The sequence below is a fragment of the Anastrepha obliqua genome, chromosome 1, assembly GCF_027943255.1.
Source record: "Anastrepha obliqua isolate idAnaObli1 chromosome 1, idAnaObli1_1.0, whole genome shotgun sequence".
NCBI lineage: Eukaryota > Metazoa > Arthropoda > Insecta > Diptera > Tephritidae > Anastrepha > Anastrepha obliqua.
This window is the reverse complement of record NC_072892.1, coordinates 71,680,544-71,703,634: the sequence shown is the minus strand read 5'-3', so window position 1 is coordinate 71,703,634 and position 23,091 is coordinate 71,680,544. Positions and strand designations below refer to the sequence as shown.

General features: G+C 36.4%; 1 protein-coding gene across 1 annotated transcript in view; it reads left to right on the top strand.

Moving 5' to 3' along the window:
• The window catches only part of LOC129246884 (neurogenic locus protein delta), an 81,813-nt gene that overhangs the window by 20,787 nt on the left and 37,935 nt on the right, over positions 1-23,091 (top strand). Inside the window, exons 2-3 of the mRNA XM_054885599.1 lie at positions 287-598; positions 12,243-12,309. Of these exons, the coding sequence (XP_054741574.1) occupies positions 287-598; positions 12,243-12,309 (379 nt within the window). The remainder of the gene's footprint in view (positions 1-286; positions 599-12,242; positions 12,310-23,091) is intronic.

Below are 23,091 nucleotides of genomic sequence, written 5' to 3'. Positions count from 1 at the left end.
AGAAACGATTTAAAGAAAAAAGCATTTCAAGACTAGTGCAAACGTTTGGTGGGTTATCATGCAGGTATGTGTGTACCCGTGTGTATGTATGTATCTATGTTCGTTCTCGCAATGTAAACTATTTCGAGAATACTTTTTCAGAGTGGATTAAATATAGTATCTAAGGTTAACTTTCGGTCGGTATGTAACTAGTAGACATTTTTATTATATTTTATATTGAAAACTTTTATTTTTCTTACAAATTTCTATTAGTAATTTTTAAACATTTTTACTTCTTCTTCGTCAGGTCCACAGTTCCGGTTTATTTGAATTACGCTTACGTTATTTCAACAATGATTACGGACGCGATAGCGAAGGCAATTGTTGTAGTGGCTTCTCCGATCCGCAAACGGGCAAATGTATCGGTACATGTAAGACACGGTTTCGCGTTTGTCTCAAACATTATCAGGCGAAAATCGATACGACATCACAGTGTACGTATGGTGATGTTGTGACGCCGATACTGGGTGAAAATTCGGTAAATCTAACGAACACGCAAAAATTCAAAAGCAAAGGTTTCACGAATCCAATACAATTTGCCTTCAATTTTGCATGGCCGGTAAGTAAAAGCATCATTTTATATAAATCAAATAAAGTTATAACTTGAACCTAACAATATTGATTGTTAAAGTCTATTAGATTTTATGAAGTATGCACAAAAGAGCCTCTCGGAAAATTTTGAGCTTCACTTACGTGTTTGAGCATTATTGAGTATTAAGTTTTTTTCAAAGTTTGAAAAAAAGTGCTTGAGAAGTGTGTCTTCGAATTTTTTCGAAACGTTTTTACAGTTTTAAGTATTTTTAGACACTGAGTAACTCAAATATTTCCAAAATATGTACAAAAGTACGTGAGAAGCACGTTTTCGAAATAGATTTCAAAATATGCAATATTGAGCGGATTTCGTGCTATGCAAGTGCATAATTTAGCTGATATTTGAGTAAAGTAGTTGATATGCGGTGCAACTAGCTTCATTCCTTATTATTTACTGATTATTTTCGAAATAATTTATTTGAAACCCATAAAGCTTTTAAGGGCTAATTTGAAAATTTCAAAAACTTTATTTGTACCTACTCTACAAACAAATTATTTTCGAGAAATTTTGAAACTCATTTCGCCTCTGACAGTGCATTGTTTGAAATATCTCCAGCCAAGTTTTGTTAGCTCTCAACTTTCGTACCAAGTAATTCACTTATGTACATTTCGTAATCACATCAAAGCATGGTAAATATCTGCTTTCGCGGTCTTTTTTATTTTCTGTGATTTATCAGCTCTTTTTTGGGCTCTCTCCGAAATTCACAAAAAAATTCGCAAAAAATTTAAAAATAAATTTCGTCCACAAACGCCAGCAAAGAGTTTAAAGTTACCACCGCCCGCCACCACCAGAAGCAACATAACAATCAGCATTAGAAGTTTGTTAAAAACTGACACTTCTGCTAATTTTGTGTGCGGTGCTTTATCGCCCATTTCGTAAAGCATGTACATGCCACAAAACGGAATAGTAAAAAAATAAAAATAAAACACACACTTACACTCAAATTAAAGCCTCACAACATTTGCGAGTTATTTTTAAATAAAATCCGTATGTATAGATACATTTACAACAACAAAAACATTTTCGTCTTCGCCTTTGGCTCGCTGTCGAAGCGGGAAGTGCTTTTCTTTGAGTTGCATTTTTGTTATTTATTTCTACTGTTCTGTGTGGCGCATCATATGTTGCATGCAACATATGTATATGCGCTAAGCCAAGCTAGCCGGCCTCGCTAATGTTACCGCCATCATCGAATCGCTTGCCAAGTGGCACATTTTCGCTCTGTGCCGATAGTTTTTTGTTTTCTTTTTGATTTGCTTTTGCTGCTGATTCATAAAATATGGTTTATAAATAACAAAAATATGTTTGCCTTTTTGTAAATGGGAAATTTACTCCGGAGAATCGGGTTGAAAAACATTTAAGAGAGTGTTATTTTAATTTATTTTTAAAACAGTCTCCGAATTCCTTACTTTTGAACTAAAAAATAAAAACGAAGCACCCTTTATCACTCTCTTCCGTAGTATCATAAATTTTTTTAATTTGTCTCTGTTTATAATTTGTTCACCAACAAAGCGTGCTTGTCCTTGTAGCAAAATATACGTTACAAAAACTACAGCAAAAAGTCATATACATAAACAAATGGATATTAAAAATGCAGAATAAATACAGAAGAAATTGCTTTAAGAACGCACACACATGTGCATATTTATAACTTAGTTGGGGTGCAATCCATACACACACATCCATGCATACGTGCATATATCCAAGCGCTCGCTAGACGAGGGGTGGCTGGCAGACTTGGTCGCTTTGGTTGCGGCACCTCACTCAACAATCCACACCACCACTACACACTTCACCACTTTACGCAAAGTAAATATTTCGATTGCCGCTTTTTACGCTTAACAGCTGTTAGCTATTAAAATGCGCTAAAACCGAGTCACCGCTACGCATAGTCACTCCGCGCAGTCTGTGGCGTCGCCGTCGTCGACAACAATGAACGGCTGCGCGTGCGCTTTACGTTAACGGACAAACTATACTTCATGTTTGTGACTTTGTAAGTGTATTATCCTCTTTCACTGGTGTGTGTGCAATCACTTTAGGCATTGTATCAACCACCATCACCACCACTATCATAAACACCCATTATCCAAACCTATGCGCTTTTTTCCATCATCTCTACCACCGGCACTAGCGGCAGAGTCAGTGGCGTAGCGGCTGTCACACACCATTAGGCGTTGTGGCCTTCGCTATCGTGAACTCCCTAGGCGCCCGCGTCGTAATTATCCGCCCCGGACATGCGCTCGCGCTCTTTCTCTCTCGCTATCAATCGATTTTGTTGACCCCCTATATGGCTTGATAATGTAAATTTGCTGCTTGTTATTTCTGCTGCGATCAGCACTTTTCGTTCTGCTTTTCCAACTGGAATTTGTGCCATTCAAACGAACACTATTTATGCGCATATGTATTGTTCTTGCTTTGCGTCGTGCCACTGCCAGTTTTGCTGGCGCGTGTTGTGGTACATTTATGTATTTGCCCATTCAACCCCTACAATTTGGTGATTTAATTTAGTCAACGAGTCGCGTTTTTATTCGAAACTTGTTTGCCTCTTTGCAAGCGTGCATATTTGTTGCAACATATCAGTATCCATGAGAAATTTGTGTATGGATAAATTTTCTGTGGAATGTAAATGCGAAGTAGCGCACGTTATATAAATTAAAATTAAAAAATTAGAAAAAAACTATCAGAAATTATACAATTTTTAATACATTTGAGACATTTGTTTGGCGTGAATTTTTTACTCATATCCATAAACATTCAGAAATTTTGTTATTGAACCTTTGAAATTTTGAATTTCATATATTTAATGTAAGCCACTTTTGGGCTGTATTTAATGTAAGCCACTTTTGGGCTGTAGTCGACTACTAGGCTACTAGTGACAAACTGTGCGATTTCATTATACGAGTATAGTTAAATAATTAATTTTTTTCTTATTATTATTAAAAAATGTAAAAATTTAAATTTTATTTAATGTAAACACAACTAGTTATCAAATAGTGACAAAGTGTGCGATTGCATTATGCTGCTAGATCACCAATTTAATTGTTTTTCTTATATGGTATGACTAAGACAAATTAAATTTCATTCAATGTAAATGCTTTTTGGTCTTTGATCAACTAGTTGCCAACTAGTGACACACTGTGCGATTGCATTATATTCTTAAATAATCAATTTGGTTATTAGAAAAATGTGAAATTAATTTTTTTTTGATGTACTTGCTTAGATCTCTAATGAACTAAGCGCAAACTAGCCATACTACAGCAGATCAATCTGCATTTGTCGAAAATGTTATGAAACCATGTGCAATTTAAAGTTTTTTTATTTAACCCCATTTTGGTTTTTATGTGACAACTTTCAATCTAGTAAATTAGTGGGTACTGCAAATTAGTCTACATTTACTGAAATGGTCCTGGTTGTGTTTTAGAAACTTGTCTCATTAGTTCTTATTTTTTTTTTTTGCAACATCGCCACTCATACCTCAAATGCTCATCCCATTCACTATTACATACATAAATATTCATTACGTCTCACTATAATTGAATGAAAGACTTACACATGGCCAATCGCTATATGGAGTCATGCCATTCCCCTCATATACTGCCAGTTAAACTAAAAGTTTGCTGTCACATGGATAGTTTATTATATTTTTCTACAGTATTCATTCATACCCATATACATACATACACACATGCATACATACACTTGTATGTTTCTCCTCCTCTTTAGAGTAGCATGCGTTACAACGCATGTTGCTCATTATTTAAGCGATCGCTCCCTAATTTTAGTTGTCACCTATAGAAGAGCGCATTTGTTCATTACAAACATACTCCAACTTCACTTGCGCAACAACAAGAGTAACAACGGCGAAAGTAGTGCACCCCTATTTTGCTAAGCGGAAATTTTATAATGCGCTGTGGCTCGGTGGTGGTATCTTTAGCGTTGGTTCAACTAACTTATCTTCGTATTCAGTAGCGTTGAGCGCACGTGTTCTTCGAAAGTATATTTGTGCATATGCATGCAAAGGAATAGATACAAAAATATATTTCTTAATAAATCTTAATATTCAAAAATGTGTTTTCTTTTTATTATTTTTTATTGGTTTCTTGGTCGAAAAGAGAATTCTGGTTCATGCTTCAGCGCCGCTAAATTTAAATAAAAAATTGTTCACTATTTTGATTGCATTTGCTCTGCACAATTCTTTCCCATTATTTCATATTATTTATTTTTTGTTTTTGTTTTATGGGAATTTAAAGCATGCTTGCCTTCATATATCTAAATAAATAAAAGTACTTTACCTACTTTTCGTAAGAAATAGATAAATGAGGTAACAACCACACGCGCGTCTTTTACTAATTTTCAGAGCCTCAAGTTTGTGAATGTTATTAGACTCGGAAAATGCTGTCTGTGTGTTACCCTTGCCTTTGCGAAGCACTCAAGCTTTGCAATAATTCAGCAATTTTTAACGTATTTTTATTATATTTTTTTTTTCCTTACTTGACTTTGGGTTTCCTCAACGGCACATTTTTTCGTGCAAGTATTCAAAGTGTTCTACTGCTTCTTCTTCTTTTTCCAAGCTACGTATCCAAAATGTTGCTTGTGATGTGGTAATGAAAAATATTTTTCCTGCCACTTGCTTGCCAACCCCGCACACAACTAGGTAGACCAACCATACTTTATTGCTACATCATCGCTGAGCTACATTTGTATATATGTATGTGTAAATTTATGTATGTAAAGTAAGCGCATTAGCGGTACAGCTCAGTGAACTTTGTCAACATCACACACGTACGTATGTGCGAGTGCATTTATTGCTTGCCTTCCCAGTCTAGAACTCAGTTGCAACTTCTTGCGTAAGGGTGATTTACTAACTTCCTCCTTCTTTGCTGACTACACTTTTCTCCCCTTGCTCTTGCCGCACCATCATTTCCTACTTCACATGACAGCGTATTTGTGGCATGTTGATCGCTTGCTATGCCATGTGTAATTACAGCGACGCGCATGTGCAACGTCACTAGTCATCATCATCATAGCCATCGCCATCGCTGTGACCGTCACCGTTGTTGTTCTCTCCTGCTTTTACGCCTCGTCTTCCTCAAATAGTACACTTACTACTCATCATTTACAATTCCGCTTGGTGCGCTTGGCCGATCAGGATGATGGTGCAGTAGGCAGGCAGGCTGGTGTCATTACCATCAGCCCATCAGCGATTGTCAGCGTTCAGCGTCATTGTCGTCAACATTGCAAACGTCATCTTTATCATTTGCACAACAACAATAAGCAAAAACGGCGGTCGGCGGTCCCGGCAACAAAGTAGGCATGCACGCTTGCAGTTTATTAATTTAGTAGCGGTTAGGGATAAGCCCAGGCCCAAGCTCAAGCTGTGCAGAGCGTCTGTCTTATGGTGCCAGGTACTCGTCTTTCGACCCCCAGACCGCTATTGCTGTGGCAAATTAATGTGGCACGTGAAATTCCGCGGCGGCCGGTTTTCTTTTTCCGCTTCTTATCTGAGAACCTTCCTTTTTGTGTTATCTATAATTGAATTGAGTTTTTTCGCCGTTTTTATTGCTTTTATCTTTGCCTTTGCTGCTTCTTTGTCTTTGCAGTTTGTCTGAGTGGACTTACCCAAATGGGCTGTATTGATGCTTGCTACAAAAAATGTATTTTAACTGAGCAATGGCACAAATATGCGATAATAGACTGAAAACTAAGTTTATTGAAAAAATATGTATATAAATAAAAATATAAAATAACAAATCAAACAATGAAAAATAAAATAAATATAAAAAGTAATACATAAAAATTAAAAATATAAAATAATAGAAAAAAATATATAACTAAATAAACATTTTCTTTTAATTAAGAAAATTTGTATTAAAAATAAAAAATTAATATAAAATATATAAACCACAAACATACAAAAACACAAAAATATGCATAAAACTAGCCTAATAAAATTGATTAAAAATACCAAAATAATACTGGCCCCGAGCGCCGCTATTAGAAACAATTTTTCATTTTGTTGTTTCATTCATAGAGATTAGAACCTACGTACTCCAAATGGTAGTCTCGCACCAAGCCATTCCGCTACGGCGGCCGCATAAAATAAACGCAAAAACAAATATTAGCTTAAGGCCACAGTAGCCATAGCTATAAGCCTTTTGTATTTTATAGTTAACTATAAATACAATTGTCAATAAAACAAACAAAATATTAGAAGTAAGTCAAGAAATTTAAATAAAAATGCACAAATATATATTGAAATAAAATTTATTCTATGTAAAAAAAATAATAAAAATATGAAATATAAAGAAAAACGCTAACACTTTTTTTATAACCAAATAAAAAGAAAATTAAGAAATTAAATAATTAAATATAAATAAATATTAATATAAAAAAAAACCAATTATATTAATTATTATAAATAAAAAAATTAATTAAATTTAAAAAGTATACAGATTATATAAAGTAAAATAAAATAAGATTATCAAAACAATTAAATTTATTTACAAACCAAACATAAAATCGATAGAAAATAAAATGCAATAAAATGTTATAATAAAAAGTAAAAAAATATGAAAAAAATAAAAAGCTGTGAACAAATTGATGAAAACTAAAAAAATAAAAAATAATGGAGACAGATAAAAAAAATTTAATTACATATTATAATACTGAGGAAGTGGAAGAGGAAATAAAAAATAAAAATTCTAACAATGAGAAAGTAATAATAAAAATAAATTTAAAAAAATTAAAATTAAACTAAATTAAATTAAAAATTAAAATTCTTTGCGCTCAGTTCTTCGCAAGTTCTCTGCTTTTTTCCCCAAGTTTCTGGGTCATTGCGGCTGGCGCTAACGCGTGCCGATATTTGTCTGCGTCAAATAAAAATTAATGAAAAGTATTTTCTTAGCACTGAGCAACAACAATTTCGCTTAATACAACTCCAGCTAAACTCAGCAGCATGTGTAAATAAATGTACCTAACAAAATCGGATACAATTTAAAATATGAACCATGCGCCCCTTTACACAACACTTACCTCATATGTATATATAGATATCGTACAAGTATGTGCATTTGTGGCGGCGTCTATGTCACCAGGGCCTATTGTCAAGCTGGCATCTACCAAAGGTGAAGACCCAAGTAGCAGTTGCTCCCCCCTGCTTACCCTCCTTCCTTCCCTAATGCAACCTACTTGGTATTTTGCTTGATCAACACAGTCTGCAATTGTACAGCAGCCTCAGCTAAGTAGTATACACTCTACCACTAACACTACCCAGTAGTACGCCTACTTTTCATGTGATGCCAGACGCCTAAAAATAGATGTCGTTTCGAGCACAGCGCATGTCGCGATTGTCGGATAGTTTATAGCTGCGCTAAATGTATGTAGTGGTTTGTGCGCTGCATTTTGGGGAGTGAAAACTTTGGGGTCCGCGCTGACAAAGGGTGTTGCTTCTGAAATTGAACTTTAATCTCAGACGCGCATCATGCAACAAATATGCATACCTCTATTTACTTTTATACTCACTCACTGTCTTGTGGCGGCTGTTTACATTTCTATATATCTGTATATGTCTTTTGTCTGCTGTCCCATGTTGCACGCGATCTAGCGTTGCATTGTTGTATGCAGACGACGTGCACCACGCGCTAACAATACCTACGTATTTTTAGCGCATTTGATCGTTGACGACTGTGTGTGAAGACATGGCTGCGGCGACTAGTGCTGCTGCTGTTGCTGCAGCTTCTTCATTTCATTAAAAGTGCAAAGTGATCGCCTATCGCAGGCGGCGGCGGGCCAACCCCTGGAAAAAGAGTTTGAGTAAAGAGAAAAATAAAATTCAAACAATTCATGGGCGGCGACAAATGAAAATGGCAACAAAATGGCATGCTGACAATTTATTAATGCAATTTCTTTTTGAGCTGGCTATGGTGCGATCACCGTTGATCGCTCAGAAGTGATCGCCGCCGCTATTGTTGACTAAAACCGCTTCTCCTGCCACTTGCTCTCGTAGAAAATCATTCTGCTTACATACATCTTTCATGTATATATAACTATACACATATATATAATTCTTTACATATATATAACTATACGTATAGTATATGAATATGTATATAATTATATATATGTATGTTTGCATGCACCTAACTGATTGCGCCACTGCCTTACCGATAGCTTGTGTGCGTTCACTTTGACTGCCACCTATATCTATTTCTCGCGACGACGACGACGCTTTTGACGCGACATAATCTGCCACACCACACTACTTTGGCCACTGTGGTGGTTGGTGTCACCTACACCTTGCTAGCTACATAACAGCACCTTTTATGGACTTTTGAGGAGCGATGGAGCGCGCGATCGCTTTCTTTTCGCAGCCTCATTTGTGCTGTGTTGCAACTTGCTGCTGCTGCTTGCAATTGATTGCCGCTCAGCGCTCTGTGTGTCGTCTGATTTGCTTCCTGCCGTGCCCATATTTCTTGTGATTCGCCTACTGTTTTTTACTGTGATTTTTTTCTTCACTGCTTACCAAGCGTCTGCCAATAATATTTTTATCAATGCAAAATTTATTATTCGCACATTTTCAATATGTTCCAAATTTTTATTTCATTTTAGTACGCCGTCTTTTCTACCTTCTTCCTTTGCACTTTAGTTCACTTTTTCTTATGCATCAATTTTGCACTTGTGTGGCGTTTTGTTTTTTTCATTAAAATTTTTGCTTGCTGCTGTTTTTTGATTTGTGACTTGCAATAATTTCCTCTTCAGCGCGCCCAGTTGGTGGTGGCCGTCGCCTGGCGTTTTATAGGATGCGTGCACGTGGTGGTGGTGGTGCATCCATTCACTAGTTAGCGGCGCAGGCGCATTCAAATTGTTTGATCTTTGGTATTTCAATGCCTGTTTGCGCTTGAATGCTTGCTGCCTCATATGCTGAAATTTTTTAATACATTTTTCCTTCTTTCAATTTTAATTCACACAGCATTTCAACCCTTCGCTCTGAATTCTCAAACGATCGCCATGCAATAAAATTCCTTAAATGCAAATCAGTGCAACATTTCCGACAGCCCACGTTCAATAAAAAGAAATAAATGAATAAACAGATTAATATTAAAAATTACAAAAATTTATTTAGTTACACAAAAGCTGTTTGGTAAATTGTAAAGCTGCTTTAATTTTTCTATCCGAGCGTGTTTGGTGAAAAGTGCGCAACTCTCGGAGCACCAAAATCGTCATTAATAAAAAAACTAAATAATCGAATTTTACTTTTAGCTATTTACGGTTTATCAATGTAGGAAGCGCTAGACACCCACCTAAAATGTTTTTTAATAAATATTGTCCGCTTTTGCTTAACCTGTTCAAAGCTTTCAAAATCGAAAGCAAACTTGTTAGCTGCAATAATCAAACGCCGAATGGCCAAGGCGGCAGCACATCCTCCTCTGCATTTTTTCCTCTTGCATTGCTGGTGGCTTCATCTTCGTTTATCTGTCGTGAGATAACAAAATAAAGCTATAAAACAATATAACTTCTATTCCAAGTAGTCGCGGCATTAGTTTTTTTTTATTTTTTATTTAAATTTACCTGTTGCTTGTTGTGTATGAATTGAGGGCGCTTTGGCAAGTAGCCGCCTGCACGCATGCGCTTCACTAACACACAATTACTATCATACTACTACCTCTACGAGTACCATTATTATGGTTGTAGCTGCTCATGGCGCGCGCATATTTGCATTTCAAATGCATGCAACAGTTGCGTTGTTTCGACGCTTCCCCCTCGTCTTTTTCAATGGTTGCTGCACCGTTACTTATGCATTTTGCCACTTGATTGCGTTATTTATTTTACATTTGTACATATATATGTGTATATGTAGGTGTAATATGCAAGTAGCCACTAACTAGGTAAGCCACGCCAGCCACGCTTAGCAACTTTGAGCTCAGCCAGCCGCAAAGTGGCCACACTCGGCCAGCTACACACATCAGCCAGCTCAGCAACATTTTTTCTATTTAATTCATATATATCTACATATACATACTTGTATAATTTTTTCTAAAATTTGTAACTCACACTATGGAGGTGTCGTTTTTTCATGACTCTTTGTAACGCTTTTTCACTTTCAGCCTCTTTCAGGCTTTGTGTTGTGGCCTCTGCGTGTGCTGGCCAAGTTTTTTTTCGGCCACATACATTATCGTGCGATTATCACAATTTATTAATTTGTCACTAATTTGCATTTGTATAGTTTTTCAACAGCCTTAGTGTGTTTTTGTGACCACTGCTTATTTATTTTTTACCTCATAACCAACATCAGTTGCTGTACGCTTCTTGGTATTTCCGTTGCACTTTCTGCTTGAACATTTCTTATTTTCCTTCTTGGCCATGCTCACTATTTCAAATGATGTTCGTTTGGTGAATCTTCATTTTCTTTAACCATTTTGTTGTTGAAAAATTTCTCTTTGCTGCTATTTACTTTTTTTTGTGTTGAACGGAAATTTGTTGTTGATAAGTAGGTTTGAAGAGGCTCAACGTAAAGCGCTTGTGCACGATCGACTATGATCACCACTTGTTTTATCGTTAAAAGCGATCAACACTGAACTATTACATCCGCTTGACTTGGATGTTTTTGATATTTTTAAGTTATTCACCTAGAAGCGATCAGCAATTTACTTTCGATATTTCATGCCTTTCGTAAGCTCATATTTCTGATAATTCAATACATCATAAACCTATTTGCTTTTACTTATTCAGTATTTAGAGTAACGTACAGGCCTGCGACGCCTCGAATGCTCAACAGTCTTTTGTTGTCAACTCAAATTGCTTTTGTGCATATTTTTTAGTTACTGATTTTAAATTATTATAAAAAAGTTGCTGACTAACTTTAGTAAAAAATTATTTTCAATAAAAGCTGATACGCGCTTAAAGTTTACAAAAAAAGTAAAATTATTAATAAGTATGGAAAGATATTAGTTAAAAATCGAGCTTTAGTGATTTGAGTGTTGTGTCCCTACTGTTTTAGGGAGTTTCTAGAATGTTTTTAGCATTTCTCGCTCGTATGAATTTCGTCTGATTTTTCTCGAGATCTTCACGATTAAAGTCGTTGGCACATAGAGTTGTTTTTAATTGATTTTGTTTTTGTTTTTGATTTTTCGTTTAGTAAAATTTATATTAAGATATTAAATTCTTAATTAAAAATATGTAAGAATTATAAAATCTAACAGGTGTTTTCCAAATAAAAATGAAACGATTCTTTCATGCACAGTTTTTCATTACTAAATCATATTTCATTAAAAATTAAATATTTGTAGAAACTTTTTTATCAAAAAATAATTTTTTTAAAGATATTTTGTTCTTATTAAAAAATAAATTGTTTTATAAATTCTATTTGTTCATTACTAATGAAGGTTTTCTTATTAAAATTAAAAAATTTAAGTACTAAGCCAGCAGTCACTTCAGGGATTAGTGGTCACTAACCTTAACTGAGGCTGTATTGGTTAAAGCATCCTTGAAATTAGTAAAAAATACTAGGAGTTTAATTTGTTTATTCACTTATCTTTCATTTAAATGCTATAATTATAATTTGTACGATATTCTTCCATTAAATTATTAATTTCTATTTCTACTTCTTCACTTACAGGGCACGTTCACCTTGATCGTCGAGGCTTTGCATGATACGAACAACAGCGCCAATACGCGCTCAAATAGTAAGTTTTGACTAAAAAAATGTGTTACTAAATAAGAAATTATTGAATTATTTGAATAGTAATCTCAATCGCATTTTGATTCTAGAAATAAGTTTCGTGAAATTGTGAAGCGATCTTGTCGGTCATACCCGATTCGGTCCAACGACAGTTAGTTCTACGTTATCGGAACAATCCGGATTTATATCCAGCCAAAGACTGTCGCTCCAGCAGCTTTCCCCCGTTAATGTATGGGGATATTTATGCTGCTGCAGCAACAACAAACCCGATTTTTATAAATCGTTAAGGAATCTCCTGTAGAGATCTTATTATCCACTCTATCTCTTTCTACTTTACCTATTTCATTGCATAAGCTTCTCAAGCGATCTTGTCGATCATACCCACTTTCAATATTTCATTATAGAAGTTCGTCAAGCGGTCTTTTCAATCGCTGCTTCAAGTAAGCGTTCTCGCAATTCTCGCAAAAACTTGCCCTTGCTAGGCTTATATATTTTTGCTACCCTCTTAAAAATGTCATTCGAATTGCTGCACTTCCTTGAAGATTCAAATTAAGTTTATTTCAAATTGGCACTACCTCCTCGAACGCACTGATGAGCGCTTGCGTTCGTCGCATGATCAGTACCCTTCTTCATATTCATGTAACCCTATAATTGCTTCCTTAATGCCAAAACCAAAAAAATATTAATTTTGTATGCATATACATATATGCATGTGTTATATTAATATAATATCCTGTTTATGTCATCCGTTTTTTTTTCTGTGTGCGCTTCTTGTGGCGATGAGCAAAAGCCAAGAGTTATTATGATCGCATTTACTTTGGCAGCAGGATCACCACATTTGTGCCTGTTTGCTGTCACTTCTTCGCGAGCTTCCTCCTTGCGCCTCGCCATGTATGCGTCATTTGATATCCTTTTGGGCAGCAGTAGAGAGTAGGCTTGTTGGTGGTGTTTCTAAAACCTAAGCGCCTGACACTTGCGCATCATTTTTTACCCCTTGCCAGCTCCTGCCATCCTGACTGCCTGCCACCGGGCAAGTTTCCTGCAGCCCATTTTTCGCTGCTGCTGTTGTTTGCAACCCCTTTTTTTCTTGTCTTGCGACTAGCAGTTTTAACCACAGTCGATGTTGTTGTTGCGCTTATTGTTTTTGTGCAGATTTCCGGCATATTGAGTGGTTTTAAATGTCAGCTTCTGTCCACATTTTTTATAGGTATATAGATATGTATATTTTTGTAGAATAGATATGTGGCCAACTGCAGCGTCGTCGTGTTTGCTGAAAACAATGTCAGTTGCTGCTGCTGCCAGGCTTATCCCCTACTCGATGCTCCCGCACGCTGTTTTGGTTTTACTATATGGCAGCACACTTAGTGAGGCGTTTTGTGTACATTTTTTTTTTCCTTTTTTCCAAACCTTGAAAATGAATTGCACTTTATTTTATGCTTTATAGAAGATTTTTTGTGTTTTTTTATGTCTTTTGTCTCTCTTTCTGCGTTTGTGGCTGCCACAGAACGGAAGTGTGCCTCTTCTTACCCGTACATCCGTTTCTCACTCTTCGACGGTATGTCGGTTTGCCGTTTGTGTTTGTGTCTGTTGCATTTTTTGTTTTGCTACTTTAAAGTCTCATAGTTTTTTCAGGACTAATTCGCCATTTAGTTGGATTTAATTTAATTTTAGCTACAATTAATTTACCAACATCCAATGCTCCTGTTGCTGCTGTTGCTCTTGGTGTGTCTTCATCCGCTACTTCACCTTGCTCTGATCCACCGCCTGCAAATTCAGCAATTACTTTGACGTGTAGCAGCACTCTGCAGTTGGATTGTTTTTTGCTGCTACCACTCGTTAAATGTTGCAAATATTTTAATTCAGCGACTATTATTTCTGTTTGTTGGTTTGCTTGCGGGGCAGCCATTAAAAAGCGCCGCCGAATCACGACTTTTGTGCGCGCTGACTGGATAACTGGCTGGATGCCTGATGCCCGTTGTCTGTCTGTGCCTGCCTGCCTGGCTGACTATCGTCGTCTCATTGCCTGATGTTGTTCGTTTCATTGTCTGTTTTTGCAACACCACGCAACATTTCAATGTTGCACGCGCAGCACTGCTGCTCCTGTGTTGTTGCTGTTGTTCTTTGTCTACTGCTGGCTAGCAGTGTGTGGCGTGTGGAATAGCAGAAATAACTCGCGCACTATCAAGTTTTTAACTTTTTTCCGTTCGATGGCATTTTATGCATTGCCTGGCTGGCTGCTTAGCAACAATCGCATCATTCTGCCAGCCTGTCTAGTTGCATATTTGAAACTCCTTGTTGAGATTTTTCTACACTTTACATACTCGATTGGCCTTTCCTTGCCAACTTTGGAGCTATTTCACAAAAATCAACGATCGTGTTTGCCATCGTGTAATCCATCTTATATGCCTGTTTTTGTTTTTATAACCACGAATGTTGGATTTTATTGCCAGCCACTAACGAAATGTGAGTGCAGTCCCTGCTGTTGAATGCCGCATGCCGACTGCTGATCACTGCTGCTGCTGATATGGTTGTTGGGCTCCGTGCATTCCTGTTTCAGCCATTGCTTTTTCTTTATATTACTTTTTGTATCCCTTTTCATGCGCTCTTCTTCCCACCCACCGCCGTCTTGCTATGCTGCTGTAAAGTTGTACTCTTTTATATCTCTTGTTGCATGCCAATAATGTCGCATCTGTTGGGCTGTTTGCTTTTTTGATGCTTCTCTTACTGCTACTTCGATTTCATGTCGCTATCATCCATTCACTGGGTAGCTTTTTGCCCCTTTTTTTGTTTTTGGCTTGATGCTGCACTGTTGCCATTTAAATTCTTTTTGATTATTCAAAGCGATAAAATTATTTTATCCTTCGCAAAAAATATCTCAGAAAAGAACAAAGAAAAAACACAAATGACAACAGAAACCGGCATGTTGCACATCAATCGCACTTGAAAGCATTTAGCACGCAGTGCTGTTTGTTGTCAACCTGCCGCGACCACACAGCTGGCGTGCAGTGGGCGAATTGGGGGCATTGTAAGCCTCGACGGTGAAGTTTTCGAACAGTATTACCGTTGTTCATTTTTGAATAATTCATTCGAAGAATTCTAAGTTTGTGAGAGTTGTGTGTATCGCTGCTCTCGCCTGTAAGTATGCTTTTTTCTACAGTAAGCTGTGATAGCTACTCATTATTTCATTCTCGAGTTTCAAGAATCAACATTTTTTGGTCTATGTTTGAAATTCTCAACGGGTTGACGGAGAGATTACACAGACTGTAGTGGAATTCATCGAGAGTTTTTTGCTGCAACGTAGTTTTAAATTATCTTGCACTTAACTTTTGTGAACAAAAATGAAAAAGTTGAGTTTGGTTAATGTAAACTTTAGAAGAATATGAAAGAAAGTAACAGAAAAATAAAAAAAATTATGAGTAAAAAAATGTAGCCGTACCCCTAAACTCAACAACTGATTCTAGTAGTGCTGTCATATGCGCAATCTCTCCTAAGACACTGCCTGATAGTACGTATAAGCCTCAAGCTACACATACCCTGGTAGCGGTGATAAGCTGTGTGATTACAATGGGGCTTACAGAGCCTTCAGCGCGCTTGCAACCTAAAGAAAATTTAACTTATAAATGGGAACGTAATAGTTCACACCCCCTGTCTCTGCCATCTCCATGTTCCACCCTCTCCCGCACTCTCCTTGAGCTAATCACCGTCCCTATGCATTTCCTTCTTATGCCTTTGGTTTGATTCATTTCAACCCAATTTTCAAAAAAAATTTCTTTACTCCAACAATCAATACGAGAAATTCAATGCTTCCACATACGAAACCCATCGCCATTGAATAGCTTTTTTTTTATAACAATTATTTTTGAATTGCATTTTCTTGCATTGTTTGAATTCCGCCTTTTATCTAAATAGAAACTTATTTTTTATTTTCCTGCTTCAATGTCACTCTTTAATAGCGATTTTAAGTACCTTGTGAACTTCTTTTGACCTGCAGCATTCTTGCTTCTCATCGCCCGTTCTTCATTCCTTACATTTCCATTCCTGTATGCCCCTATATATGTACGTGCATATGTAGGTATACCAATCAACACCTGCTTTACCTGCCGTTCGATTTTTATGTACCCTTTTGTAATGCTTTAATGTATGTAGTTGTTGGTGGGCTTCAATATACCTACGATGATTTTCCCAGACCGCTACAAATGGAGATTTATGTTTCCTCATTTTCTATATCCACAGAAAATTTTAAAATACAAAAACCAAACAAAAAAGGCGAAGAATACTTTCTTTTGATTAACAATTTATTCCACCATTTCGGCCAACCATTTATTGATCGCCTATGGCATCTGAGAAAATTTCCTAGTTGTGCCCTTTTCCTTTTATTTGATGTTAAATTCTTTAAAATTCATTAAAAATTGCCATTCAATGCTTGAAACACCTAATATTGGTTGCACTCACTATGGTCTAAAAATAAAGAATACCCTGCCATGTCTCTGGAATTTTAATTATGCTCTTTCATGCACATCAAAGAGGAAAAAAACACTGCCCTTTTTTCAGTTCTTCAATCTGTTTGTTTTTTTTTTTTTTGTTTTTTTTCCACATTTTTCATATCCATAGAAAATCAAAAATTACTCCAACAAAATCCTAATGATTCAGCCACATTGCCACACGATCTTTCATTTTCCATTTCAATGCAGTCGCAGCTTAAAATACTAAAATCCTTAGCTCTGCCAGCCTGCCTGCCTGCCAATAACGCGCAACGCCTCTTTTCTTCTACTGCCGCTGTGTGTTGCATGCTGCATGCACTGGCATTTCACTTTTTGTCTCTAGCTTCTCATACACTCATATGCACATAAATGTGCATGCCTGTATATATGCATACTTGGACATTTGTGCGTGCATGTCCTGCTGTGCGCATCCTGTTCCGATTTCTACTTCTCCTTTCAAGTGTTGTACACACCGGCTTGCATTTGCGGCACCTTCGCCGCCAACACCAAGCACGCTGCTCAAGCTGTTTGTTGCAAGCTGTATAATTTTACTTTGTATAAGCTGCGCTGTATGTTGCATGTCGTTTGTAGATTTTTATCGCGATTTGTAATATTATTGCATTCTTCTAAAGCGCCTCCGCCTCCTTTGCCTACTCCACCAGCTTTTTAACTCGTTCGGCTTTAAGGCGCTTTAATTTTATTCATGTGGCTCGTTGACTCTTGTCAAGGATTAATTTCATTATTTCACTAGTTATGTTTGTGCGGTGTTGCGTGTTTTTGCCATTTTTTTCTGCTTTTTTCGCTTTATCGCTTTTATTTTTCAACCGTCTTCACTTTACGCCTGTCCAACGCTATCTGTCCAGCTGTCGTGCGCCGGCTAACCAGTCGTTGGATGCAACAAGTTTTTAATTTAACATAAATTAAACAAAAAATTGTTTGTTAAGGATCCAAATGCCCACAAACGTACTGGTTGGTTTTGGTTACGCGTACGCCACGCAAACACTTGAGCAAGTGAAACTTCTTGTTCAGTAGACAACAGAGCAGAGAGTTGTGGATCATTCTTTGTTCGATAATTCAAATTTGGACAACCATTCTTTCTCTTTACACTTGTTTAAATCTGCGTTGTTTACACTCAAGAACTGCTACTCTACTAAATTTTTGCACTATGTAAGCCCTAGAGTTTTCATCCCTCACATTAGCCTTTCTTAATTTCGTTATTCACCTTATAGTTACTCTTCTGCTTCTTTGCAGCCCTTTTCAGCCTACACACTGCTAAGTTTTCGCCTTAAAAATTATAAACTTGCAACTTTCTTCACTACTTTCTACTACTTATGCTTTTCAGACCTTCCCTCATTGCCTAGTTCTCCTTTTACGCTATAAACTTTCAATTTCATGCTTTCCCGACCACTTATCCTCATTTCCTAGATCTACTTATCCTTAAAGACTACCACGCTCCTGTTTCCTGGTCTGCCTTTTCCAACATTTCCACTGCATTTTTCATAATTTTAATATATTTCTTCCTCTTTGCGTTATCATTTGTTTCTTGCTCTTTGATTTACTGTTCACTGCCGCTTCTTAACATTTAACCTCTGCTTGATGCTCTTCTACACCTGCCAATTAATCTCTGCCAATGCCAAACCAAAGTTGTTAGCCGTTTTGCTGCAAGTGCTTGTTGCAAGTTGTTAAATGTTTATCTTTTAATTTTAACTCAATGGAGCAGAGGTTTTAAATGTTTGTTTGACTTTCTGGTTGGCTGTGTTTCCATTATAAATATAAGTATATATGTATATACTCGTATATTATTTTTTGTCTTTGTTTTTAGTTTTTTGGTAAATTTTTTCGAGCTATTGTTCGGCAGTTATCATCGCCGTGAGTTATCTCAGTGGCACTTGCGCTCTTAAGTGGTTGCCTATTCTTGGGGCTGTTGATCATGCTGGTGAGGGGGTTTGTTGTTTCTTCTTTATTTATTCTGTTGTTGGTTATTGTTTTTGTGCTACTTTTCATTTGTTACTTCTCTTTTCTTTCTCTTGCTGCTTATTTTCCTTTTGCTGGCTGCTTCTTATTCGTGGCCTTAGTTTGATAAACTGGCATTTACAATGCGTACTTTTTGCGAATATGAAATATAATAGCAGTGCGACAGGTTTCTAAACCATATTGTTCTCGGAGTTTTTAAATTTAAACGTCAGTTTGTCACTTGTGGTTTAACATTTTTTGTTTTTTGTGCTTGTGTTTGTTTTGAGATCTCAAACTAATTAACCCAAAAATTCCTGCAACAATTTTTTGGTCATTCGCGGTGAAGTACACCTTTTCATTGTCAGCTGCAGGAGATGTCGGAAAGGCAGTTGCATTTGCTTGTAACTTTACTTGCCATACGACTGTCACACAACTCTACTCGCTTAGTGTGACAGGCAGTCAGCCTATCTAGTTGCTGGGGCACTTGACCAGCTGTTAGGCAAATCATCCGAACCAGTCAGCTAATTGTACTCGCCATCTAACTGGCGGCGCTTGGCGGTTGGCGGTCTGCCTCCAGTCGATCAGCCATTGCATACAACGCTCTGGCGTTTCTCCGGGGCAGTCAGTTTGGCAACACAGCTTACTGTGACAGTTCAGCCAATTCTAACTAGCAACACTAAATATCCGAAAAATGTCAATTTGTGTTGAGAATTAGTTGTGAGTTTTGCTTATTTTTTGTGGCAACATGTTGCGAATGTCAACCGGTTGTTGGTCAGCGAAGTTGGAAAAAAAGAAGCAAAAATAACAAACGAGATAGAATAGGCCAACAAATTCCTATGCGCATGGATTTTTTGTGCGAATTCGCCAAATACGATACAGGAACGCTCACAAATTAACTTAATTAATTAACAAGTAAATATAATATAGTTAGCGAAAAAAATATTGAAACAGAAAAATTAGACGTAAAAAATTACAACGAAAAATATTTTGCACAAAATAAACGGAACTCGCGTGCATGGCACCTGTTCTATACCAATTTTGTTGGCAACAAAGCTACTTCGGGTAAAATAAAGTAGAAACAAAATAAAAATTGAAAAAGTTATTACAAGCAAAAAAACGTTAGGCGCATGTACTGGGTCGTCAAGTCGCCAACGTGTGCAGCAGCTGGCTAAGCCTGACTTTTTTTTTGCATCCTAGCACACATATTCAACATACGCACACACACTTATTGCGATTTCTGTGTGTCACACTGTCTTTGGGCCGCGAATGTGGCATGTGGCACTCCAGCACTACGTACGTACTTACCATGCTGGCATTCCAATGGATTTTCGGAATTTTTGTGTGGCACCTTCGCTCGCTGCTCCACGAAACTAATGTATGCGCGTGTACGAACACACTTACATACATCCATACATACAAAGTGTTGTGTATACGTGTTGGCTATGGCAATCACCTAAAAGCTTTGCGCATTTGCGTTTGCCATTTACTATTGCCGCTAATGTCGTTGCGGCTGCTTACATTTTCATCATTGCCTCTGCTGCTGCCGTAGTTATTGTTATTGTTGTAATAAGTGCTTGCGACGGCACTAACCAAGTCAGCAGCCCGCTCGTTGGCTTTTTTCGCCTCCCCTCACTCATTGCGTCTGCTTATTAGGTTTTTTACTTTGCTGCAACACATGAAGTGACGATAACTGCAAGCCAGCCAACTCCGCAGTAAGCCAGTCAGTCCGGTAGTTTCGCATTGGGTCCGCGCACAGCACAGCACAGCAAGTGGCCGCGCATGCGAACAGTGGGACTTGTAGTATGACAGGTTATTAGACGCACATTTTTTATATTAATTTGAGTACGACTTATTGTTGTTGTTCTCTCGCAAAAATGCAGCAACGCAACTTACACATATGTAGCTATAAAATTGTAATAATGAAAAAAAGTCAAATAATTTATAATAAAATTTCCAAACCTTCCAAGTTGTCAGCATATGAAGAAACGCGGTTGAAAACAGCAAAAACAAAAAATGATAATTTACTCTGTCTCCTGTGAGAAGTCGTTAATTTTTGTGCTTTTGCTAATTTTATTTCCTACATTTTCGCATTACTAATTCGCTATGTCGCCTTTGAAAAAACATTTCATGTGATAAGCACGAAAACTGATTGTTGTTTGCTGTCGCATTTCAAATTTCCGTTACTAATTTTATTTCTTTCTATTAAATTTGTAACTAACGCATGAAAAATGTGACAGCTCGCATGCTATTCCGCATGCTGAGAAATTGATCACTCGCTGCGTGCCGCGCCTGGTTGGTTGTCATTTTGGGCTGATAAGAGTGAAATTTTCATTTGTAGGTTGAAAATGGAAAATTGTGGTGTGTATGTATGTATGCCTCGTTTGTTGCTGCAGGTGAATTCGATAAAGGCGATTGGGGCAAAGTTTTCTCCAGTTTAAAGTAGAAGGGAAGGTTTAGCGAAATGCAGTGTTTTCGAGAATAAAGAACCAAAAGAAAAATACACACGATGTAAAAAAAAATTAAATAAAGAAATTATTTAATAAAGTAAGCAAAGTATTAGAAAAAAATTAAATGAAAAGTGAAATAAAATTTAAGTAAAATAGTAAACAAGTTATGATGGTAGTTTTTACGTTTATAGTCGGCATAAACAAAACAAGAAAGTAGCAAAAAAAGTAATAAAACAGTAGGTAAAAAATTAAAAATAAATAATTAAATTAAATACAACTAAAAAATAAATAGTAAAACGAAATAAAGATATGAAAAAAATTACATAAAAATAGGGGAAACTAAAACTATTATTATAATTTATAAAATTAATAAAATAAAAATATATATCAAAAACATCAACAAAATGAAAATAAAAATTTATTAAGTAATGCTTAAAGATAAACAATAAAAACAAAAAACATTCAATGAAAAATAAATTTAAAAAGCAAAAAATAATTAAAAAAAAACTAATTAGTAAATTGAATAAAAAAACCTGAATAAAAAATGATAATAAAATAAAAAATAAAAAATAATAATAAAATAAAAAATAGTAAATACGAGTAATACATTAAAAAAAGAACAAATTATTGAAGATCGCTAAAAAAGAGGAAAAAAAGTTTAAGATTATGAAAATAACAAAATATAAAATAAAAACAAGATAATAAAATTATTTTGTTTTCACTTTAGTCCTTCAATTGTTTGCGTCGAAGATACTCGTTATGGATAAACACCGATCAAACGTCATAAGGTTAAAAAATGTTGCATTCGTGTTATCATACAAGGAATTGACAGTGATTTCTTGTCCGAAATATACACACATTAAATTCGTTAATCGCAACCATTGCCATTTATTTGTTTACAACGCTTATATTCATCTAAAATGACAAATTCTGGAGGGCACGCATGTCAAATTATCTCAAAATAAAGTTTTTTCGTTTTTTATTAAAAACACCTAAATATTATGCATTATTGAAAAATATCTCATTCAATCGCATTTATTAATTCTCTACACAAGGTCTTTTCACTTTTCATCTACTATTTAGGTGCGCAACTAAGTTCCCGCTGTTTGTCAATAGCTGCCGCCAGCAGTGTATGCTAGTCGATTCTAACATAACTTAAGCGTCATAAACCAAGCTTAGACATATGGTAAACAAACTGCTTCGACACATTAGTGATTTTGGTTTGGTATCATATACTTTTGATTTTGTGAAAATGTCTGATTTTATGCTGAATAATCGTTATTTGCGGGAAGTGTTGATTTTCCTCTTTCATTCGTAAAAAAAACAGCGGTTGAAGCGCATCGAGGGCTACAAATAGTTTTTGGAGATGCTGCTTTAAGTGAAACAACAGGCCAAGATTGGTTCCGTCGCTTCAAAGACTGTGATTTTAATATTGACGACCGTCCGCGTGAAGGAAGACCAAAAACCTTCGAAAACGCTGAATTGGAGGCATTGCTCAATGAGGAGCCGTGTCAAACGCAAGAAAAGCTTGCTTCAGTATTAAGAGTTACCTGCTAATCCATTTCTAAGCGATTCCATGCTTTGGGAATGGTTCAGAAGTAGGGGACTTGGGTTCCTTATGAGTTAAAAGCAAAGGATATTGAACGTCGTTTTTTCGCCTGTGAACAACTGCCTCAGCGGCAAAAAAGGAAGGGCTTTCTTCATCGCATCGTGACGGGTGATGAAAAGTGGATTCATTACAGCAATCCAAAGAAAAGAAGGTCATGCGGACTGCCCGGTCATGCTTCTACGTCGTCGCCTCGGCCGAATATTCATGCTGCGAAGGTTATGCTATGTATTTGGTGGGACCAAGTTAGTGTTATTTATTATGAAATGTTAAAACCAAAATGTGAAACCATCACTGGG